This window comes from Myripristis murdjan, chromosome 8 (assembly GCF_902150065.1).
Source record: "Myripristis murdjan chromosome 8, fMyrMur1.1, whole genome shotgun sequence".
Classification (NCBI taxonomy): domain Eukaryota; kingdom Metazoa; phylum Chordata; class Actinopteri; order Holocentriformes; family Holocentridae; genus Myripristis; species Myripristis murdjan.
Genome location: NC_043987.1, coordinates 29,373,551 through 29,395,291, shown reverse-complemented (window position 1 = coordinate 29,395,291; position 21,741 = coordinate 29,373,551). Strand labels below are relative to the sequence as shown.

Below are 21,741 nucleotides of genomic sequence, written 5' to 3'. Positions count from 1 at the left end.
GAAATAAAAGTGGAGGGTATCGACTTAAAACCTCAACCAAAATATATCCACCTCTCATTTCCATTCTCAACCCCCAAGCCCCCCACATACTCTTGGTGTCTCTCTCTCTCTCTCTCTCTCTCTCTCCCCTGGGGGTTTTGTCACTTGCTTGAGTTATGTGGACTGGGATACTGGACCTGAGCTCTCGCGAAAGCCTTAAGATATGCTGGCCAAACAAGTCCCATTCCATTGGTTTCTATATATACTTATGGAGGTATAGGCAGGGGGAGAGGGAGCATGGCCAGCACTGCCTGATAATTGCTTGAGGATGTAATACATGTGAGAGATGGCAAGCAGTGTGATCTCGTATGCATACACAGGATCTCCGGGCTTCTATTCCTAGCATAAATAACATGGGAGCTGTCCTTGGGGAAAGAGAGATAAAGAAATAAATTCAAAAAAGGAATTGAGGGCAAAATTAATCCTTTGGACATTTCACCCGACCATGGTTGCCCCCTCTATCTTTTTTTATCATGCACAAATAATTAGCTTACATCGAAGGAGGGAGGGGGGGGCGCGGACGGAGGGGGAGTGGAGTCACCATTTTTCAAAGGAGACAAACATATTGAATGCAAATTGCCAAAGCTTCATAGAAAATAGATTGTTTATTAATGGCCTGGTAGGTTCATTATATAGCGCGCAGGGTGCGGGAGAGAGAGAGGCATCATGGGTAATGGCTTTGTAGGGCACAAACAATAAATGCTTGTTACGGCGGAGGAGGCAGGTTTATCCGGTGCTCAATCTTGTCTGGCTGAGGGGGCTGAGTGCAGCAGCATTGCCGGGTTCCAGGGCTCCCTGCATACCTATATAAGACCCCAAACTACTCCCAGGTAGGAATGGGAATCAATAGTATTCATGCCTCAACACCCAGCTAGGGAGCCTGTCTCCTTTATGAATGGAAAGCCGTGGAGCTTGGTACACTCTATTAAATGAACAGCTGGACGGGTAGCACTCTGCTGTTCACACCACCGAAGGCTTCGGCTGCATTTTACTACACAACGCTGCGGCTATTTTGCTGGATTAAGAATTAAAAATTTATTCCGTTCGTATATTCATGAAGACCGTTGGGGTTTGTTTTGGAGTGGTTACGTCTGAAGGACCACACCGGCGGTCGAATGTCTGGCCGATTTGCTACAATTTCCCCGCATTTTCCTTTTGCAAGCAAACCACTTTGCAAATCATATAACATACCAATCAAGATCCCTCGATTTTCAAATTTCAGTTTCGGGTTGAAACGGCCGCCGCGTAATGTTCTGCATCTGTGACTAACAAAGCTGTCGCCACTCGTAAAGCGCAGACCTGATAATTGGCAAAAGTTTCCGCCCAATTTCAAGTCATCAAAACACAACACGGCTGCTGCTTTAAGGAAAACTAATGTGGATGAAAGTTTATTTTCATACTGTAGTGGAATGAATGGAAAGCAATAAAAGGTTAAAAAATTATATCAGAGTTCTAAAACACAACTGCTTAGCAGAAACGTTGAGTATATTATACATATTACATAAACATGAAAAAGCACTGGAATTCAATAAAAGTTCTTCTTCCCGTATGACATCAATTCAGCATTAATTTTCAACTCAAAAAAGAGTATATTTATTCGCCAAACATTATGGAGTGCATTATTCTTATCCTGAGCTGTAGCATATTTTAAAACCATATCATAAACGCTGAAAAACATGGGACCCTTTCAATCAGCGCTCCAGCTTTAAAGCGGATCGGCTCCCTAAATGAGCAGTTTCAATCCCATAAGCTTGAGGACCTGCAGCCGCTGGTGAGTTGAGTGAATTGTGAAACAGCTCAATCATGAATTGATTGACAGGGCTAATGATTCACAACTTGGGTTAGAGCTACAACAACAACAACAACAACAACAATAGTAAGAGAGGGGGAGAGCCAGGCGCGGTGGATACAGCTCTCCAGGACCGGGCTTAGAGACCACTACTCCCAGCCAATGTACACACTACACTAATGCCATCATTAGGAAACAGAAGAAGTACATGGTAATGAAGCAGCTGGCGTTCTAGTTCACTTACCTTGGATCCTCGCTCATTAAAGATAATCTCCACATCTAAAATCTTTCCAAATTGCTGCAGAGAGAAAAGAAAAGAAAAAAAGAGAGGGGCAGAGATAAAGTTAGAAAGCCTCACTGGCTGTGAATTCATGAGAAGGACGACGAGCGGGGAGAAAGAGAAACCATTAAGGCAATGTGGAAATGTTACTTTTGAGAGGAGATGGTGGTCAATTTGCATTTGTTAGCTTGGCAAACAGTTTTTGAAGCCTGCGTACTTTAAAAGGAGAATCCATGGCAACTGCTTTTAGGCGATTGCGTAATTTTCTGTTTCATCAATACTAAATGAAATGAGCTCACAATATCTCTAAAAATATCTGTGTACACACTGAATATCGGGTAAAAACATGGAGAAAACGAGACGGTATCAGATGGTGTTTCGGGGGTTGTGTTGCGAGGTGGAGAGCGGAGAGCCTCGCCCCCTTCTCCCCCCACAAGCTCCCAGGAAAAACTCACTTCTTCAAATCCCCCCACTGCCAGATAACTGGGCTCTGACTTGCAGAGAGGCTGCAGGGTTTCTACCAAACAAGTGGATCAGCTCTCTCTATCTACCCATCTATCCATTTACCTGCAACCCTCTCTCTCTCTCTCTCTCTCTCTCTCTCTCCCATTCTCTCATTCCCTTTTCCTCTCTTTGTTTGTGTGCTTTCACAGTCAACAGGACTTAAGGGGCGGTCCCAAGGGGTTAACATGCTCAAGCCTTTCGATTTAACAGGCTTGCTTTCGGATCATTAGAAAACAGAGGAATGAAAGCAAACCGTAAGTTCCCCTAATGAGTGGAGTGAGAGCGACTTTTAATTGCTGTCTACAATGGCCGTATTATTTCATTAAAAGTAATTACCCTGTCAAGCGGTCCGCGTCGCCTTCATTTCTGCACAACAGGGAAGAAATGGGCCTTCCATGTGGTCGACGCTCAATGGGAATGGATGGATCGTTTGACTGAGCCACTAATAGGGGTTAGGAGGAGCTGGCTATTATCTGGCTGTGCTGGCCATGGTGGAGTGAGGAGTGGAGTGGGCTCGAGGAGGAGAGAGTTTATGGGATGGCAAAAAAACATATGTCTCCTCACACTCCAACGGGTCACGCGGCGACCTCGCCACACCAAGTTAAAAAAAAAAAGGCCGGGATATTTACGACCTCCTCCTTGCCAGCAGGAAGCGTCGTCTCCGCTGTATGCCTGAGCACTTTTTGCTCGTCTTCAAATGCGATTCCATAGGGCCATCTACACATCTGCCTCATATGGCGCTCGGCTCCATTGATTCGAATGGGAAGCGCTTTAAGTGTGAGGCTCGATCACACACACAGGCATTTATATCCCAGCGTGATGCCCCTTCTTCGCCTGAGATGACAATGCTTCCCCCACGCAATGTGCAGATGCTAATTGTTTTAACCGAGCGTAATGGGCTTGTGGCGCCGATTAATTAGTTTCAGAGGAAGTCGTCTTTGTGGATTTCCACATGGCACTGGGGACTGCTCGCTGCTCACGAATGATCTCGACACTTCTATCCCCACCCACCCACTCACACACATGCACAGAAACAGCTGCATCAGCATCACCGATAAACAACAGCATCAATGGGCGGGGTCTCCAGAGAGAGAGCAACGGAGAGACTGACGTCATCTGCGAGGCTGCATCGCAGACTAAGAAAATACATATATATGTATATCTCCATATAAAATAAATAAAATTCAATATGGAAAAGAATGGAAGAAACCAGTGGAGTGGGGAAAGTTATAAGCACTAGTTAATACTGCATGAATCTTCTGTCAACACATTTTTTCCCTCCTTTTTCATCTTCTCCTGAGACACTCGGCCCTGAATTAAGATACAACTGCATTTCTTCCGCTCTAGTCGTCGCAGCGTGGGACCACCAAACAGGGGTGAGGGCGCCATGTGTCCTGCCTTTGTTTAAATACCTCTGAGCTCTTCAGGCACCTCGAATTATCATGCTACACTGGCATGATGTATCGAAACAGTCGAGGCCCAATATAGCGCAGGTTCAGCAACAGCTCTCGGTGTGCCGTCAGGGTGGGGGTGGGTGGAGGGCAGAGGGTAGGAGAGGGAGGCGGGGCAGAGGTCTTGATTGCTCTGGGGAACGCTGTGAGAGCACTTACACGCACTGTAGCGGGAGAGAAGTGCTGCTGAAGAACCCAGACGCAGAAAACGAGGGCACCCTCAAGCAGCACAGCATGGGCCCTGCGCAGAGCGCACACTTGGAGTGTTTTCATTTCCCCCACACTCGCTAACTCTCAGAGATCACAGTTTCTAATTACTGATTAAGGTCCGCAGTGGTTGTCCTAATGAGCCCTTCATTCAGCACCTCGTTAAAAGGCTCCCGGGCTTCTCCACACCCTTAACCCTGCGGCGGACGGGGTGAATCTCGGGCCCTGCCTCCTTATTTTAGGGCGCCGGCTCTCTGCTGTCTGCTGGTGGCCAAGCCTCGCTACTGTACGCACACCGGTCACTGGAGAGGGGCTCTCCGTGCCATGTGGGAGCAGATGGAGCTCCCTGGGGGGCTTGGCTCTCCTGCAGGGCCCTTCTCTACTGGGCCATGCACCACCTCCACACTACCTCTCCTCTGCCTTCCCTTCCCTCTCCCTGCCTCCCATGCCTTCCTGCCTCCATGTCTGTGGGTTTCACTCATGCGTAACAGTAATGGCGTATTGAGCCGGTGGCGCTCCAAAAGCCATTAGAGCTGGAGGGATGAGGCTTTGCACACACTGATCACACAAAGGCCCATTGTGGAGGCCATGTCAAGGGGTGGAGCATGCCGGATATCTCCTCGCCAAGCGCTGCCCAAGACAATCAATCCCGCAATCCTGTCCCATGCCAACCACCAGGAGGGGGCATGTAGCAGGAAGGAGCGGGCAACATGGGTGGGTGGCGGTCGGGGGGGAGGGTGATTGAGGGGGACTGGGTGGGCCGCGATCAATTTGCATCGTATATCTGCACGCGCCGGCCAGGCACACAAAGCCTCCGAGCTAATTACGGAGGTGATTTGGATTCCACACGACCCGCACCAGAGCTGGGAACAATAAACCCGACAATCAGAGAGAAACGGAGAGAAACAGAGAGAGTGAAAGAGAGAGAGCAGCCATGTTGTCCACAATTTATAATGCCATGGCTAGAGCTCTCCTGTAATTAATATCATCAATTTGATGTTGTCTTCATAATGATTGGAATTAACGCCTCTGGGTTCTAATGGTCCATTTAGTGCATAACAATTAAAGTACATTTTTGGCAACCCTCTTGATTCAGATCCATTATCATTATTGAATTGCGAATGTTTGGTTCAACTCTTATTGAGGTTTCTGTGAGCTGCTGGGACTATTAGCTGCTGCTTTAATTGGGCAAAGAGAGAGAGAGTACATTTGATTAGGAGCTCCAGTATGCCAATATGTGATGTCTTTTTGTTTAGATAGCGCCTGCTGCTGCCCACTCTACTTGTGTGTGTGTGTGTGTGTGTGTGTGTGTGTGTGTGTGTGTGTGTGTGTGTGTGTGCGCCCCCCCATCACTGAATTCATTAGGAGGGTGGGTACATCACACTGCTTTGTAAATGATTGTCCCCAATCATGTCGCTATCAACACGGCACTCACTTTTAGACTATTTCTAGAGACGCGTGGTTTGGCACTGACTCCTAGATTATCTGTTTTATTACAATATTACAATAAATACTGTTCCCGTGAGTGTGTATTTTTTTTTTTTTTTTTTTTTTTTTTTTACATACACACTAAAAATCCACACACAAACCTGGGTGTTCCAGACTCCCACTCTCCAACCTGCTAGCATGCCTGAACTGTTTGTTAACTCGCGAGCCAATCCGCCTTATTACCGCGGTGTCCCTTAGCAATACCCTCTGCTTTTGAGGACGCCGCGAGAAGCTCTCAGAGGGGCAAAAAAATCATCATGAGTCAGGATGTGCGGAGATTTAGTTGTTCTGAGAGCCACATCAGCAGCTTGCTCGGATGTCTCGCCTCCACAGCGTCTGAGCTGTCCGAGCGACCCTCACGGGAGCTCCAAAGGGAAATGTGTGTGAACGTGGACGGCAAATCTTTAAAAAAAATACATTTTGTAGCCACTGAAACGTTTAATGAGGCTGTGTCTTAAGGCCTACCCTGTCCTCATACTGCTTCCAGAAGCGTTCGCACTCTCCTAACAATTAAATTTTGTGGGAAAACACCGGCGTTGTGGATGTGGATGTGTAATCTGTAAAGACCGAGGAGAGGAACTCACCCCAAACATTTGCCTTAGGTCGGGGTCCCGGAAGCGGAAGGGGATGTTCGAGACGTGTAACCTCTTGGGCTGCTGCTTCTCTGAAGAGTCTGAGTGCTGGAGCTGGAGCTGCTGAGAGCCCTCTGTTTGCGTCACGTCATCTGTCTGCCGGAGGGAAACAAACACAGAGAAAACACAAGCTGCTCATTAGCTCCTCCAGTACACTGTACCTCCCGGTCCCAAGGTGTGGGGGCGGAGGGGGGAAGAGGGGGTTGAAACAGGAGGGCGGTGGGCTGCGGGGTGGGGGTGGAGAGGGGGGGCGACTGACGAACTTACTCAGCGTCTGCCATTTTTCAATCCGGCGAGAAAGCTGAAGCGATAAACAGCCGATGACTTATAGTTTCAAACCTGAGGTCGTGCATTATAAATCCACTTATTAATCTCTTGCACTTAGCTCTTGAGCAACGGGGAAGATTGAAGGCGCTGACAAAAAGGCGTGGATATAGATCCCACAGAGCCCTGACACGTCTAGACTAAAGACACATTATTGGTGACGTTTGCACACAGCCATCAGAGTGCGAGGCCCAGAGCCCCGCGCGTTGTTGTTTCCATCATTATGCGAATGCTATGCTGACATTTCTATATAAATGACGCGTCTGATGTCAATGACAAATTCCACTTGTTTCTCTCTGTGACACCGGTGATGGATTTCACCATGGGTGCTTACGGCTTGTCTGTTCAGATGGACCTTGTTTTGGGAGAGAGGGTTTTTTTTTTTTTTTTTTTTTTTTTTTTTTTTCACAGGGGCCAAAACTTCACCGGTCGACAGTGCAGTTTATCCTCTCAATGAAAACATCATTATGGGATGATGAGTCTGTCTGGCCTGCAATGAATTATTTAAACATATTTACAAAAATTGAATCCAGATTTACAGACGCCGGTGACGCTGAAAAGAGATTAAAAAAAGGAAACGGAGAACGGGGAGAGCGAGATAGAAAATAAGCGAGGGAGAGAGAGAGAGAGAGAGTAGAAGTGGCAGATATTGAGTACAAAAGCTGTTTGAATGTGATATGTAAACTCCGAGGTCTCCTGGGAAGTGCTCTGAGCATGGCAAACACACTATACACTGGCTGGGAACTCACATACACAGACACCGCCTTGTACTGAGATGCAGGAGTGAAAAGGGAGTAGCTTGTTGCCAGAGCGCAAACGGTTCAAATGACATACACACATGAAGATGAACACACACACACACACACACACACACACACACACACATGCGCTGATCACCCTCACCCTGCTTTGAGGCTGTCGGATGGCTGCAGGCCTCTCTGAGTGATACATCTCCCACCATTTAGGAAATGGGGTAGGGATTTATTCATTATAATTCATCATCACAGTATTATCATTATCATCATGATCGTAATGATGATCGCCTTTATTATTCTCATTATCATAATCACAATCTCCAATGTAATGGCCGTCATTTATTTGGTTTTTATGGCCCATTCCGAGATGGTGACATACATTGTTAACAGTGACAGTTGTTTGATTCAAGGTCCCACTTTGTCTCCCCTTCAGCCATCCAGGTAGGGCAGGTTGGTGGCAGCTTCCCCTGCCGTGCTCAGCTGCGCCTGGGCCCGGCGGTGCCCGGACCGCAGGATAACACGCGGTGAAGGACACGGCGGCCGGCACATGGACGGAGCCGGCTGTTGCGGAGTGGATTTGTGACAGAGAAAGAGAGACGGGCGGCGGGGCAAAGAGGGTCTTAACTCTGCCATGTCCTCGTGCGCTGGAGGTTAATAGCCTGAGTAGCCATGTTGGGCCCCGGGGGTGACACATCGCAGACAGATGCCGGGACCGCGGAGGGTGACAAGGTACCAGAGCCCCGTGGGTCAATCTGTTTCATCGGTCACGCATGACACTATCGACCTTTAGCGTATGTTACCAGACTACTGAGCACCGCTGTCCTCCAGCCCCGTCTGCCTGGCGTTTTATCATGGGAGGCACAGTCGCGTGTTTGCAAACATCCAGATTAACTTTCACTCGGCGGCTCAGACAGGCCGGCTGCGCGCTGACATAGGGGGCAAATACACATACGCAGAACACAAATACTGAACCACGGACTCCCAGCCCTGTAGACTCCCTCCTACTAACTTAATAACTTACGGTGTCACTGAGATCCAGGATGCCCGCCTGAGATCCTCTGTGTCGCTCCCGAGGCTCCAACCTGCCTGCCTGGCTGTGAGACGCTGGTGTTGCAGTGGAAAATAATTACCTCGGTATTACCATAGGAGGCCACCTTCAGTGGCACTTTACTGTCCCGACAGCTGCTGTCACGGGGAGGCTTGAGGGGCGGGGGGGTGTATGATACAAACCACACCGTTACCGCCAACGCCGGCGGAGCCCAGCGAGTGAGAGAGCTGTCAACTCCAGCGACTCTCCGGCTTTCTGTTCAGTCATTTCTCTAAAAGACTCCCTCGCTGTTATTTGCAAATCGCCTGCAAAGTGCTCTGCTCAGCACTTTCCCCCTCCTCGCGGAGTGGCATTACAAGAGCATAATTGAAACTATCTGATTGGAATGCTGCCAAGCAGGTAGATTACATCCGATTAAATAGGGGGGGATACCGAGTCTTCGCTCACAAGAATTATAATGCCTTCGCTTTAATTCGTTTTTTTTCCCCCCCATCCTGGTCCTCCATTGTTTGTTTTCCCTCTCTAAAGAAGCTGCAAACGCATCCCTTCTGTCACCTGAAAGAGCAGGAGGTGAGAGGGGAGTGTGAGGAGTAGAGCCCCCCCCCCTCCTTCCTGCTATTCATATAGAGGAGATAACACAGACATCCCCTTTAACAGTGGCCTACATACTGCCATCAGCCCGGCACCCGCCTCTGAAAGCTACACCCTGGTAGAGTCTCAATCCCTTAAACACAGCTCATGAGAGATGAGAGAGGGCATGTGTGTGTGTGTGTGTGTGAGACAGAGTCTGTGTGGGTGTGCTCTTGTGTGTGCATGAATGTTTGCATGTGTGCATTTGCGCGTGCATGCCTGCCACGTGCCTTTGTGAGTGTGTGTGTGTGTGTGTGTGTGTGTGTGTGTGTGTCTATGTTATCACAGTCCCCCAGAAAACCCTTTGGAAAGTCTTCATGCGGCTGACACGGGCTGTGAAAAATCTGGAATTGAGTGCTGCCCTAACGCCACTGCCTTAATTTGTTATCTGAAAAGAGAATGATTACTCATGAAATTCAACCAAACCTCAGACTATTTGAACGGGGCCAGATAACGAGCTCAGTTTTTTTTTTTTTTTTTTTTTTTCCCAAGCAGAGCTCACTGGCAGCCCTCTGCTACCCTCATCTCTGAGGATTTGGAGAGAAAAGTTGGGGGCGCTTCTCTCCTCAAGTCGCCCGCTTTCAAGTCAGCTTGTTTGAACATGGCAGAGAGCGAGGTCCCAGAGGTCTGGCTCTGGACAACAGCACCTTCCCAGCGTAGAGGACTGGTAGACACAGACGGAGACACGAGAGGGAGAAGTGAGAGGCCCCGCGCCTCATTAAAACCCACACAGTCTCCGCTCTCTGCGGGGAATTCACACAGAATCCATACATCTCGCTGAATTTCCATTCTCTCTCGGCTCTTTTTAAGTCTTTAAGTCGAGAAGATGGGCAGAGAAAAGCGTCGTCGTGGGGAAGAGGAGCTCGGCGCGGCGGCGACGAGGGAGGGGAATAGTGGCGGTGATACCGGGGTGGTACTCTGCGTGTGTGTGTGTGTGTGTGTGTGTGTGTGTGAGGAGGAGGGGTAGTCTCAGTGAGCGCTGATCTGCTCCCCCAATCTGTGTTTCTGCAGGGTGCCCTAATCAAAGGCGCCCGGGCCCGTCTGTGGCACCCAGAGCAAACAGACTGGGTCTGTCATTAAAGCTGGGGAACACAGCGGTGGGCGACACTACACCAGAGGCCCCGGGGATTAGACTCTCTGTTTACAGCCCACTAATCTCATCCCTCTCTCCTCGCAGAGAAAGATGGGTGGAAGAGGACGGAGAGGGAGAGGACGCGGGGAACAGGAGAGGGGAGAGAGAGAGAGGGAGACGCAGAGATTGAAGATGGAGGGAAGTCAAGATGAGGCGAACGACAGCACAAGAGGGAGGGAGCATGAAGGAGAGCAAGGGTAGCTCTCATCTCTCCATGGCCACCATCTCTAGGCTTTCTTCACAGCGGGTGAACACATGAAATGAAATCAAATGCAAAATGGGGAGAGAGAGAGGAGGGAGAGAGAGAGGGGGAGAAAAAAAAAAGAAAAGGAGGCAGAGGAGTGGTGTATGTGTCAGGGGAGTGGAACCTCCTGCCAAGTCTCTCCTCTCTTTAAACTCTCTTGTGAGTCGGCCATTACTGTAAGTGCGAGGCATGACCACAAAGCAGCGGGAGAGTGTCACACAAATCTTCAAATCAAACATTACTACATTACTGAGCAATGATAATATGCTACACAGCGCCATTGCTCTGCCCGCGCCGTACAGGCATTTTTCTCCCGCCAAATGGCCATGGCAGTGCAGTAATTGTGAGGCTGGGAAAATGGAGTTATTAGCCGTGTTCTTTATGAGTGACCCAGATCCCTCTCAGGAGGGCTGTGGCCTCCCCGTGACCCCTCCCAGCAGGTGTGTTCATGCCATGGGAGGAAAGAAGGTCTCAAGTCTTTCTTTGTCTTCTCTCCAGCAGCATTTCCACTCTTTCTGGAGGCATTTAGAAAGTTTTGAGCTAAGCACTCCTCCCTTTTTTTCTAAAACCGCTTCTTCTAAAGGTAAATCCCAGGTCAAGGCATTTCACAGAAGACTATAAATATACATGTATGAAATATAGGATATATATAATGCATAATCTCACTTACAGTACAGTTCTGTGTGCAGAGCGCTGTGCCAACTTGGCCAGCTGTTTGACAAACTTTACATGAGTGCACTCTTTGTGCTGTCAACAGCAAAATAAAATGTAAATTCACCAAATAGAATATGAAACCGAAAAATGCTGCTGGCACACAAAATTCCCTTTATTTCATTTTAACAATATTCAAAAATTGCTACTTTTTTGTTAGACAGTTTAGAGCCTTGACTAAGAAAAAAGAAAAGACAAAAATAGATAGATAGATAGATAGATTATAACAATTTTTGAAAACCTGTATTACCTTACAAAGGAAAAAAAGAAAGAAAAAGTACCGAAAGTATTTAAAGAAAAAGGTTAAACTGTAATGAATGTAAATATATGTGTATATATTAAAAGAACAAAACAAAAATCAAACAAAACAAACAAAACAAATGCAGTGAAGAGTAAAAAAAAAAAAAAAATCAATAGGCTAAAGTAGCAATTTTTAAATATTACTCAAAGAAAAATGGGATTTTATTCAGGTTTCAGGGGAATACATATCCTATCTTATGGACCAGGGGGGAAAATGTGTTGCTGGTCTTTGCTAATTTGCTGTAAGAGGGAAATGGTGGCTGGGATGTGCAGTGGAAAAAAATAGATCCTCGCTGCAGTTATGTAGAAGGTACTGCAATGTGTGGGAAGGAAAATTTGAGATGTCTGGATACAGTCACAGCTAATTAGCTAATTTGACAAAACGGGTTGCCATTTGTTTTTGGCTGGTCTAGGACAGGAAGAGCACCTACAGGCAGGGTGCATCGCGTTTTCGCTCCTGTAACTGTGAGACCAAATGGATCAGGGGGAAGGCTTGTCCTCCTTTCAGAGAGCCTAAATCATTCATTTCTACAGCATGTCGAATCTCATCCACGCAAATAAATAAAACACCTCAGGTTCACATGTTTTCTAGGGAGCCCCAAATGGCTCTTTCAAAATGCACTTTCATTTTATGAGAACACTTCCAATTAAATCCAATCACCTCCAAATCCAAGCACTGGGCTTTGCTATTGCATCCTCTGGCACCAAAGTCAGCTGCTGCTCACTAACGTGTAGTTGTATAACTGCAATGTTACCAAATGCACCTCTGGATAACCCTTACACAGTCAGTTTATGAAGGAGGTTAAAAGTTATAAAGATACTTATTAATTAAGTTAAGTATATACTACGATTGAAATACGACATCGCAAATTCAGAGCCAAAAAGACAAAAAATCTTCTCTGAAAGCTCTTTAGGTCATCTACACATTACAAGGCAAATCACTGAACACCCACATTCACTATGTTAACTTTTCCGTCACTAAAAATAGCATGACACATGACAATAACACAGATCAGGTACGACATGTGCAGTATTTTAACATCAATCAGTCATTACCGCATTCATTCTGAGACGTTACCGTATGAGAAAGACAGAGATTGCGTTATTGCACACACAAAAAGGAAGGTGGCGCTGTTCTTCCGGTGCAACTGGAGCTAAGAGCGTCCAGGAAAAGGCAGATGGTGGAAGAAGTGAAAGACAATCACATCCAATATGTTGGTCCTATTCAGTAAAACCGCGCAGGGAGCAGGGGAGTGGGAACAGATCGCAACATTGCCTTCATAAAATACACTCATTTGTCTATTTTTTTTTTTAATCCATTTATCATATTTCCCCAATTAATCGCCCGGGCGTTTAGTACACAAAATCAACTTTGACCCCGGGTGTTTAAAAGAACCAGGCAGCTATTCGCTGCAGGCCTTTATTTATTTTTGCACAGACCTGCACCAGGCCATTATTGTGATGACAGTTACTGTCCAACATATTTACAGTCGAGCAATTTAAGATTACGGTACACCCTTTTTTTTCTAACGTTAGCTAGCGCTCTTATTTTGACAGAAAACGGAAGTACCGCACAGTTATCGTGCGGCTAACTGTTTACTTCTGCAAAAATAAGGTGAATAGCCTTATTTTGGGTTTACCTCAATTATTATTAATTGAGGTAAAAAAAAGTTATTTGGGTGGGCGTTTAATACGCAAAATGGATGCAGACCCCAGGAGTTTAAAAGAACCAGGCGGCTATTTCCGGCCGGGCAATTAATTGGTAAAATACAGAATCCTAGTTTATTTGGCACTGTTTTACTGATGTTTAAAAAATCACAAGTAATCTTCAGAAAACACCAGGAGCAAGCAGATTTTTACGTAGCCACAAGGGCAGAGCGAAAAGCTTAAAAGGAGCGGCAGCAGCAGATTGAGTAGTGCCACTGCACAAACTGCGTGACACAAAATTGACCATTAACTTACTGGCATTCTGTTGTAAAGCTTGTTGCTTTAATCATCAAAAGCAACAAGCCTGTGTTTGGGACCAGCATTTATTTGTAAAAATGTAAAGCCATATCCGGTTTTATGGTACGTATCGAAGCAAAACTTAAAAAACTGTCTTTGCGCTACATGCATCGATCGCTTGATGGTAATCCGATGACTATTTCACGATGCACAAGCAATCCTTTACTAAGTGGCGTTTGTTAATATTTGATGTGGAATCTGCCTTTTCTGCCGTGGGATCAGGTCACCACAACCAGCCGGCGCAGACCTGCCAACCTTGGGAAAATATTCTCAGCGCCTCAGTCGTGCAAAGCGTGGTTCACACATGGTTTTCCCAGTGTAGCTTTGCAGGCTGTCGTCCCCCTGTACATCGCTGCATTCTAATTAGTTTGTTGAGGTTTCGTTAATTTGAGGTACTGAGTCTGTGACAACCATCTTTGTTAAACGTTCTGCACCCTCCGCTCAGTCTAAAAAACACACACAGAGCAAGCCTACATGTAGAAATATATTTTTTGCTGTTGAAGGAATGAGTAAACCTGCATAATTCAATCAGGTTTGGGAAGTAACACACACCGCACAGTATTATGATACACACTAACTACTGTCATTTCTTACTTCAAAAATGGAACATAGGATTCGAAAAGCCCAGAAATAATTTCACTCCACTGCCTTATATGTATGGGAGCTTTCATAAATGTGTTATTAGTTTTGCTGTCAATATATTTTAATTATGAGGTATTATGGATCATCTAATTTACAGTGTCAATGGAAAACATTGATAGCTTATAAATCACTCTAACTGGCACTGACATTTGGTCACACAGCATTCGATTGACAATTATTTACAAATGTAACTAAAGGTTTTGGCTAAGTTCTTTGGCTGAAACGAATTACAAACAGCATGGCCAGCACATTCATTAAAAGTGAAATGTGTGACTTTTATAGAAGGATTTATGCAAATGCTGTTCATTTGATCAAATTTAAAATGTCCTTGGTGAAAATTTTCGGATGTTATGGCCAGATTTTAATCTGTCTGACTCAACGGGCTCCAGCAGAGTCAGCGTGTGATTCAAAGTTAGAGCTAAGTCAGTGTTTACCAGACACCCATGCTGTGCAGGCCTGGGAGCTGCATCCCCTCACTAACTACTGCCCTAATAAGGCTAACCACAGCTACAAAATTCAAAGTTTTGTGCATGTCACATTTAAAAAAAAAAAAAAAAAAATTTCAGTCCTTGCCACTTTCCATTTTACCTTTTCTGTTTGAATACATAGACAGAAACACAAGCTAAATTTAACTCTTTTTGTAACTTGGTATTGTCTTGAATGTCTGACTCCTGTTCTTTGAGACACTTCCAGGAAATTTGGGAGGTGGTGGGCTTCAGGTTTTATGGAAACTCAAAGGGGGCATGGAGAAAATATGTGGTTCGTACGCAAAATGAGTAGTGGTTGGCAGGTCTGCATGCACCAGTTCATGTACAGGATACAAGTGGATTGGAAACCAAACCCATATCGCACAAACTGACACTGTGCTGGTCAGGTTTAGGAGCACATCCCCACAGGGCTGCATGGACAGCTGATGCAAATGTAAGACTCTAAACATTTGGTTGATTTATAATACGCCCAGGTGTGATAAAACAACTGAGGCCAGTCGCTTGCATTTCTGGTGGCATCATTTCCCGCAGAGAGCGTGGTGAAACAAACAGTACGAGCAGCACCTTTTAGCATCATTTAAATAACATTATCGCCTGCAACATCCATGCCAAAACTGGGGAAAAAAAAAAAAAACCTGTTTAATGTAATACCACAGGATGACACTGTACGCACAGCAGGTTGTGAGCAGTGTAGCAGGTGCTGGAGGACACTGACCGGTGCGGTCGTGGTGGCGGTGATGGCGGGCGTGCTGTTGTCGGTGCCGGCCGGCTCGCTGTGCGTCTGTGTGGGCGTGTAGAGGGTCATGGCGTGCTCAGGGACCCTGCTCTGCCCGGTGTAGTCCTGCGTGGGAAGCGGGTGGGGCGCCGCAAACTCAGCAGGGATGCCATTCTGTGGGGGAGGCGGGAACTGGGCTGGGGTGTACGGCTGGGCCATCGCTTCCGGGGGGTTGGTGGCCTCTTGGTTACCCTGCGAGAAACACAGAACAGGCGGGTGAGCGGCGTCAGATTCACTGCGGAGATTAAAGTTACATTGTTCGGACTTGCCGTGCAGCCGGCATGAAAGAGACAAGAGTTTCCCGGTGAGCTTTGGAAGGCAACCGGGGAGACTTGTCCTGCAAACCAACTAAGTCGGGGGAAACAGCGATCATATCATATTTCAGCTCAGATTAGAGAATTCCTTGATCACCGCTAATGAACACAGTTTATGTTGTAGTCGAGCGCGGTTCTCCGGTGGAGGGGCAAGAGTCAGGGGGGAATCTCAATTGCACTCGTGGCAAAGCACAAGAGGAAAGATCAATTAATTGATAAAATTTTGATTAGGGTCTTTGATTTCAATGACAGGTCTGTTAAACGAACAGCTGCTTCCTCTCCGCACTCCACTTTTCCTGCTTTTAACACCAACCTGTGTCTCACCTCGCACGCTTTCCTCGCTTTCTCCATCTCTGTCTCTCTGTCTCATTCATGTGACTCGAATTCTTCTTTTTTTTTTTGGCTCTGCTTTTGACTTAAGTGATAGATGGCTCTCTGCAATGTGGCAGTTTTTGCAAACCCCTCTCTCTCGTGCGGACGCTTGAGATGACGAGCGGCGGAAATAATGGACTTTTCTTGCTGGTGCACATTGTTAAACTCGGTAATGGCTGGACTACAGGAGTGCATGTCTTATTGTTCCAAAGCGCCGAGGCTCTGCGAATCCAGACTAATGAGCAGAGCGGTGAGATCAGTGCCGCTGGAACAGATATCCGCTCTAACATTAAAAAAAAACACAGAGAAAAAGGTGAGACAATAACACCGAAATCCAATAACACACCCTGCAAATACCCTCAATCAAATTTAAAGATACAGATCATGCGAGCACGACGCATAACTCTTGCGATAAAAGAGAGGAAGAGAAAGCGCGCAATGGCGGCAGAAGCAAGGGTTTATGGCTTGAGAAAAAAAAACAATAACAGTAAACAGATAGAGAAGTTTCTGTCTCTTCCTTTACAAGCTGGCTGGGGATGGTGAGAGAGGAGATAAATTTTGTTTTTTGTTCATTTTTTTTTTCCCCCCCTTGCTCGCTCGCTCGCTCGCCGCTGTAGTGTTTGGCCTCCTTCTGCAGACTTCCACAGAAAGCTGCATTTTTGGGCAGGAGGAGGCCGTGATTTTAATGAGAGAGCCGAGCGGCGCGGCGCTGTAAATGTAGTGGAAATAATGCGCCTCTGACGTGTTGGCAAACAAACCTCGGTCCAAACCGCGCGCCGCCAATTAAGAAAATGCTCCATTATCTAAATGAGAAGAGAGAGAGAGGGCCTTCAGCCTCGAGAGCAGGGGAGGACCGGCCAGCCACCGGGAGCCGGCCGGGTCTCAAGGCTCCTGCTGGCGGAGGAACGGGCCCTCACTCCTGTCTGACCTAAACCCCCTCTCTCTTTCTCATTCTCTTCCTCTTTATACTGTATTTCTATTTCTCTCGCTCGCTCTCTCTCGCTCAGTCCCTCCTCCCCCTCTGCACCCTCTTGCTCTTTCCCTTTCATGCTCATCTCATCCCCCCCCCTCTCTCTTTATGCTGAAACTTTTTTAATCTCTACCCCTGTGCTCTACTTTTCCTCTCCCTCCAGTCATGGCATTATATAACACACTTGCATTGCGGGGCATCCTAATTCAAGGAAGCTCTTGATGTTGGCAATTTTAAACTTTTAAGTACCCATTTTTTTAAGGAGAATGGGGGGTTGGTTACCTAAAAAAGGCACACATCCGGGTAGGACGGCCGAGAATACTCGCAGACCTCGTGGCCTCCTCGTAACCGCCCCCCCGTCCGAACCGTCTCGCATCAGCATTCGAGACGGAAAACTCCACAACCTCGCCTCGAAAAAAAAAAAAAAAAAAAAAAAAAAAAAGTCTCCACTGTACATGAAACACTGTTCATGCCATTAAGGAGATCAAAGCTTGAGTTATGCCTTTTAGTTAGTGACAGGGCACTCAGGCCCGTATATTTGTGTCAGGCCTATTGCAATTTGAGCATTAAACAAGGGCAAAGGACTGAGACGGAGCCATGTGACACATAAACAGGATAACAGCCCGGAGCTCGGCGCTGCAGAGATATAACACACTACCAAAGTGTTGTAGCACCACGCCGCTGCTGTTTCAAAGGGCAGCAAGGCAAAAGCAAGGAGGCGGAGAGTACAGGCCTCATTAGTGAAACACAAAGTAACACTGGCTCTCGTATGATCTTCGCCTTCCTCTGATGTATGTGACAAACGAGTTATTCGACTGGAAATGAACTGGGAGAGGAAAAAAGGGGGCCCATGCAAATCAAGGGAGTTGTGGCTGTCCCACAGCGACCGCACGCCCTTTTCGCTGGGGCGGACGCGCCGTCATCAAGATAATCCATGGCGCCTAATGAAAAGCCCTCCACGACGAGCCAGTCAGGCGCGCGGCACATCTCATTCCCGCGGAAAAGAGATCGCTGTTCATTATGGGTGCGGAGGAGTGCTACAAGTCGTCGTTATACCGGGGGCCCGGTTGAGTGTTTCTCCACCTGCGAGCCTGTTTATGGACAGAGAGCCGGTCCCTGTGCGTCGCTTTAACAACCCCCCCCCCCCGCACGGCCGGCTGCCATGAGCCGCCTAAACCTCGTCTCCACGGACAGGACTACGAGGAATAAAGGCAACTAGAGAGAACAGTCAGCCTTTATCGATCTCCCATCCTCTGCTCTCGCTTCTGCCTTACCTTCCTCCCTCGCTCGCTCCCTCCCTCCTCTCCTCTCACCCCCTCTACCCCTATTACCGGAGAGCACAATAAAAAACACTCTCTCTAATCTTAAGCACTCTCCCGGTGTAAAATTGGATTGGAAACCCTTACTTAAGGAGATCACTTTTTGGAGCGGAGTTTTTTGTTTTTACAGTCAGCACCGGTGAGGCAAAAGAGGTGAGGGAGAGGCCTCGCGGCGACGGCCGGCGCTGAGGCTGCCAGTCTCCGAGAAAGTCTGAGTGTTCACAGTGCAGTGCTGTGGCACAGACGGAGAGAGAGAGAGAGAGAGAGGGAGAAAGAGAGAGAGAGATGTTTCGCTGGTGCTAACCCCCAATATAGATGGTCAAGGCTATATTCCATCTCAGTAGGTAGAGCCGTTTGGCTGCTTGCCAGTGATCCGTGATCCTCTTTAGCAGCACTGGGAGGGACGGTGTTGAGAGGCCAAGAGGAGATGGGCTGTGCAAATACCGGAGCTGTTAGGTGGAACTCATATCGGCAGAGTGCTGGCCTGAGACGTACACGTGGCGGGCGGGGAGGGGGGGGGGGGTCAAAGAGCAACGTTAAGGCGAAATACCGTAGGCGACTAATTGCGTTGCATTGAATCCGGAGGGAAATCACTCAAATGGGAGCGCCTGATCAATCTCAGTGATAGGAGCCGTGATGAAGTGGGCAGCTTTATGGCTTCTGCTCAGTCACAGGGAGCGCGCTTCATTTGTCAGCTCTCGTGGGCCTTAAAAGGCTCCTCGCTTCCTACTGTACGGCGCTAATACACTATCTTTTAACACACTATCTTTTAAATCTTGTATTTGTGTCTTCTTAAATCTTATGTAAAGCACTCTGGATTGCCTTGTGCTTGAATGGCGCCGTACAAACAAACCTGCCTCGCTTTGTCTCGGTTTGTTTCCCGTGCGACGGGCGATTCGCTCCTTTTTCCGCGGCGTAAACACATTTCTGAGCGGCTCGGCGGCGTTATTACAAAGTGCACATTGCGCAAATTGCTCGGCGTTGACCCCAACACGCAGCGCCGCCGTCGGATCCGTTCATTCGACGCGCATACCAGGAACTTGCCTCGTCAGATAATGGGTGACATAACATCTTCAAGTGAATCTTCAGCTTTCGAGTGACCGAAAATCGTTCTCATCTCGTCCAAAGGAATCGTGTGCCGAGCGCTCCTCTCTCTAATGTGGCTCCGACAAAGAAGTGATGCTCATTTGGATTTAATGAGTGCCTGACAGTGATAACGGCAAACTTGTGACAAATCCCGCTGAGCCGTCGCAGCGCAGAGCCCGAGAAGAGACTGGCGGAGAGCGTAACACAGCTCAGCGGAGGCCAACGTAAGGCAATCAGTTGATGCAACACAAACGAAACACTGAGTGGTTCCAGCCAGCTGCATGAAAGCCTCTTGTTGTTCTCAGCCGCGCCGCTGATGCTCGGTTAATTGTAGCCCCGCACACAGACAGTCAAGGCAGGCGAGGCGAGGCGAGGCAGGCAAAAAGACAGCCCGAGATGATTTCCACAGGCAACTGGCATTCATTTTGTCTTTAAGGCGCACATAAATAAAGGCTGTCTAGCCGGGTCCATTTTAATTAGGCGAGCCACATGATCTTACTCCAATTCTCCGTGTTAGCGCTCACCAGAGGCTGCGGCATGTGTTAATTACGACCACATGCCATACAGTAAATCCAAGGTGAGTCCAAAAAAAAAAAAAAAAAAAGAGAAACTGAGAAGAGGTAAACAACAACTGCAACATCAACAACAACAACAACACACACACACACAGAAAAAAAAGAAAAAAAAAAACACCTTGAGTTGAGTTTCTCATGATGAGGCACATATCCGGTGCAGCGGCTATTCCCCTCCCCCTCCAGTCAGCCAATTACAGCACAACTTTGGGATGGAGAGCAGGGAGAGCTGGAAGAAGCAGCCCAATTTAATGCAGATTCAAAATGCCTGGGAAAACGCTCGCAAACCCCCCCCACACCACCACCACCATCGCACCCCCAGCGCTGGTCTTCCACACCACAACAGTGGGTTTATGATTTCAAATAGGCAGGGGAGAGGGTTATTGTTTTCTCTCACATTTCCTCCCTCGCAAACTCCATCTTTCTATTTTTCCACCTCATTTGTGGAAAAATCAATTCATGAAAATAAACACTCGGTGTCTTCACTCGCCGTCCGAGTCAATTTAGATTGTGTGCGCGCGCGTTTTTTTGCTCCTCTTTTCCGAGAGGCTTAATCGTTTTCGCATGTCACATATGTTTCATCCCCAGTAACGTGATTTTTCCTTGTTATTGGGAGCACTTATTTGCCGCGCGGCCTTAGACGGTGGTATTAGAAGGGAGAGTTCATTTTCCTCAATCCCTTGCTGATTTCTTCATTACATTGCGGCGACACCGCACACGGAGCCGCGCGCCGAAATGGGACTGCTCTTAGTAGCGAGGACTGCGAGTGTTACTATACCTCAGAGACACTGGAGCGCCACTTAATAAACAGAGCAGACAGAAGATCACTTTGAACTCCTGTGACATGTAATGAACCTGTCTGTCTCCCCGCCACCGCCAGCCACCGCTCTGCCCGGGCTCAGGCACTGCACGTTGGGGAATGAAGAAAGAAAAAAAATTTAAAAAAAAATAAAAAAATAAATAAAAACAAGAAAAACATCCAAATAAGCCTACACACCCTTTAAAAAAGCCATCAGTTCCACATGGTCAGATTCATAACATTTTGCCAACACCATAAGAGGAGATAATTGTCTGTTTTAATGTTGCTGCCTTTTTGTTGCATAACAGATATTTGCATCTGGGACTAATTACTTCAGACTGGGTGTCAAAATTTGGATTAACTTGTGGGATGCATCTCCTTTTTTATGTTTATATTCATTCATTAGCAAGAAAACAGACACTGCGCCGCTTTGACCTCATCAAACACACACCACAGAACTTTCTCATCTTGATATATTCACTCCCTTTTTCCTCTCTATTTTTCTGTAAAGTTCCCCTGTGTGACTGCCCAAAAAGTAATATTGGACTCTCCTGTTAATGCACCTGAGCCGAAACACTTTTCATCCCCGAGATTGCTGCTGATGACCGAGATAAAGGCCTGTCTAAAACAAAAACTGATAATTAAACAGTTGATCGGGGATGTCCTTTCATCATATATACAACTGTATGGTGTCGCCATGCCAATGTACCGATCTTCAGACTACAAATTAGTCTTTTGAAATTCAATAGGGGTTGAAAATGCCAACATTTGTTTTAGAATCAGCTGATTGTCATGTTAATTTGATCTTTTTTGTGCGTGTGCGGGTTATGATCGGGAGGGGCAGATTTCCTCGTGGGGGACAAAAT

General features: G+C 47.1%; 1 protein-coding gene across 2 annotated transcripts in view; it reads right to left on the bottom strand.

The window, feature by feature from the left end:
- LOC115364366 (RNA binding protein fox-1 homolog 3-like) overlaps positions 1-21,741 on the bottom strand; it is a 74,867-nt gene that overhangs the window by 16,229 nt on the left and 36,897 nt on the right. Inside the window, exons 2-4 of one of the 2 annotated variants that reach the window (XM_030058898.1) lie at positions 15,384-15,635; positions 6,343-6,486; positions 2,073-2,126 (exon numbers count right to left, since the gene is read on the bottom strand). In XM_030058898.1, coding sequence (XP_029914758.1) covers positions 2,073-2,126; positions 6,343-6,486; positions 15,384-15,635 — 450 coding nt within the window. Of the gene's footprint in view, positions 1-2,072; positions 2,127-6,342; positions 6,487-15,377; positions 15,636-21,741 lie in introns of those variants that run through there. The other variant, XM_030058899.1, reaches the window with a different exon arrangement.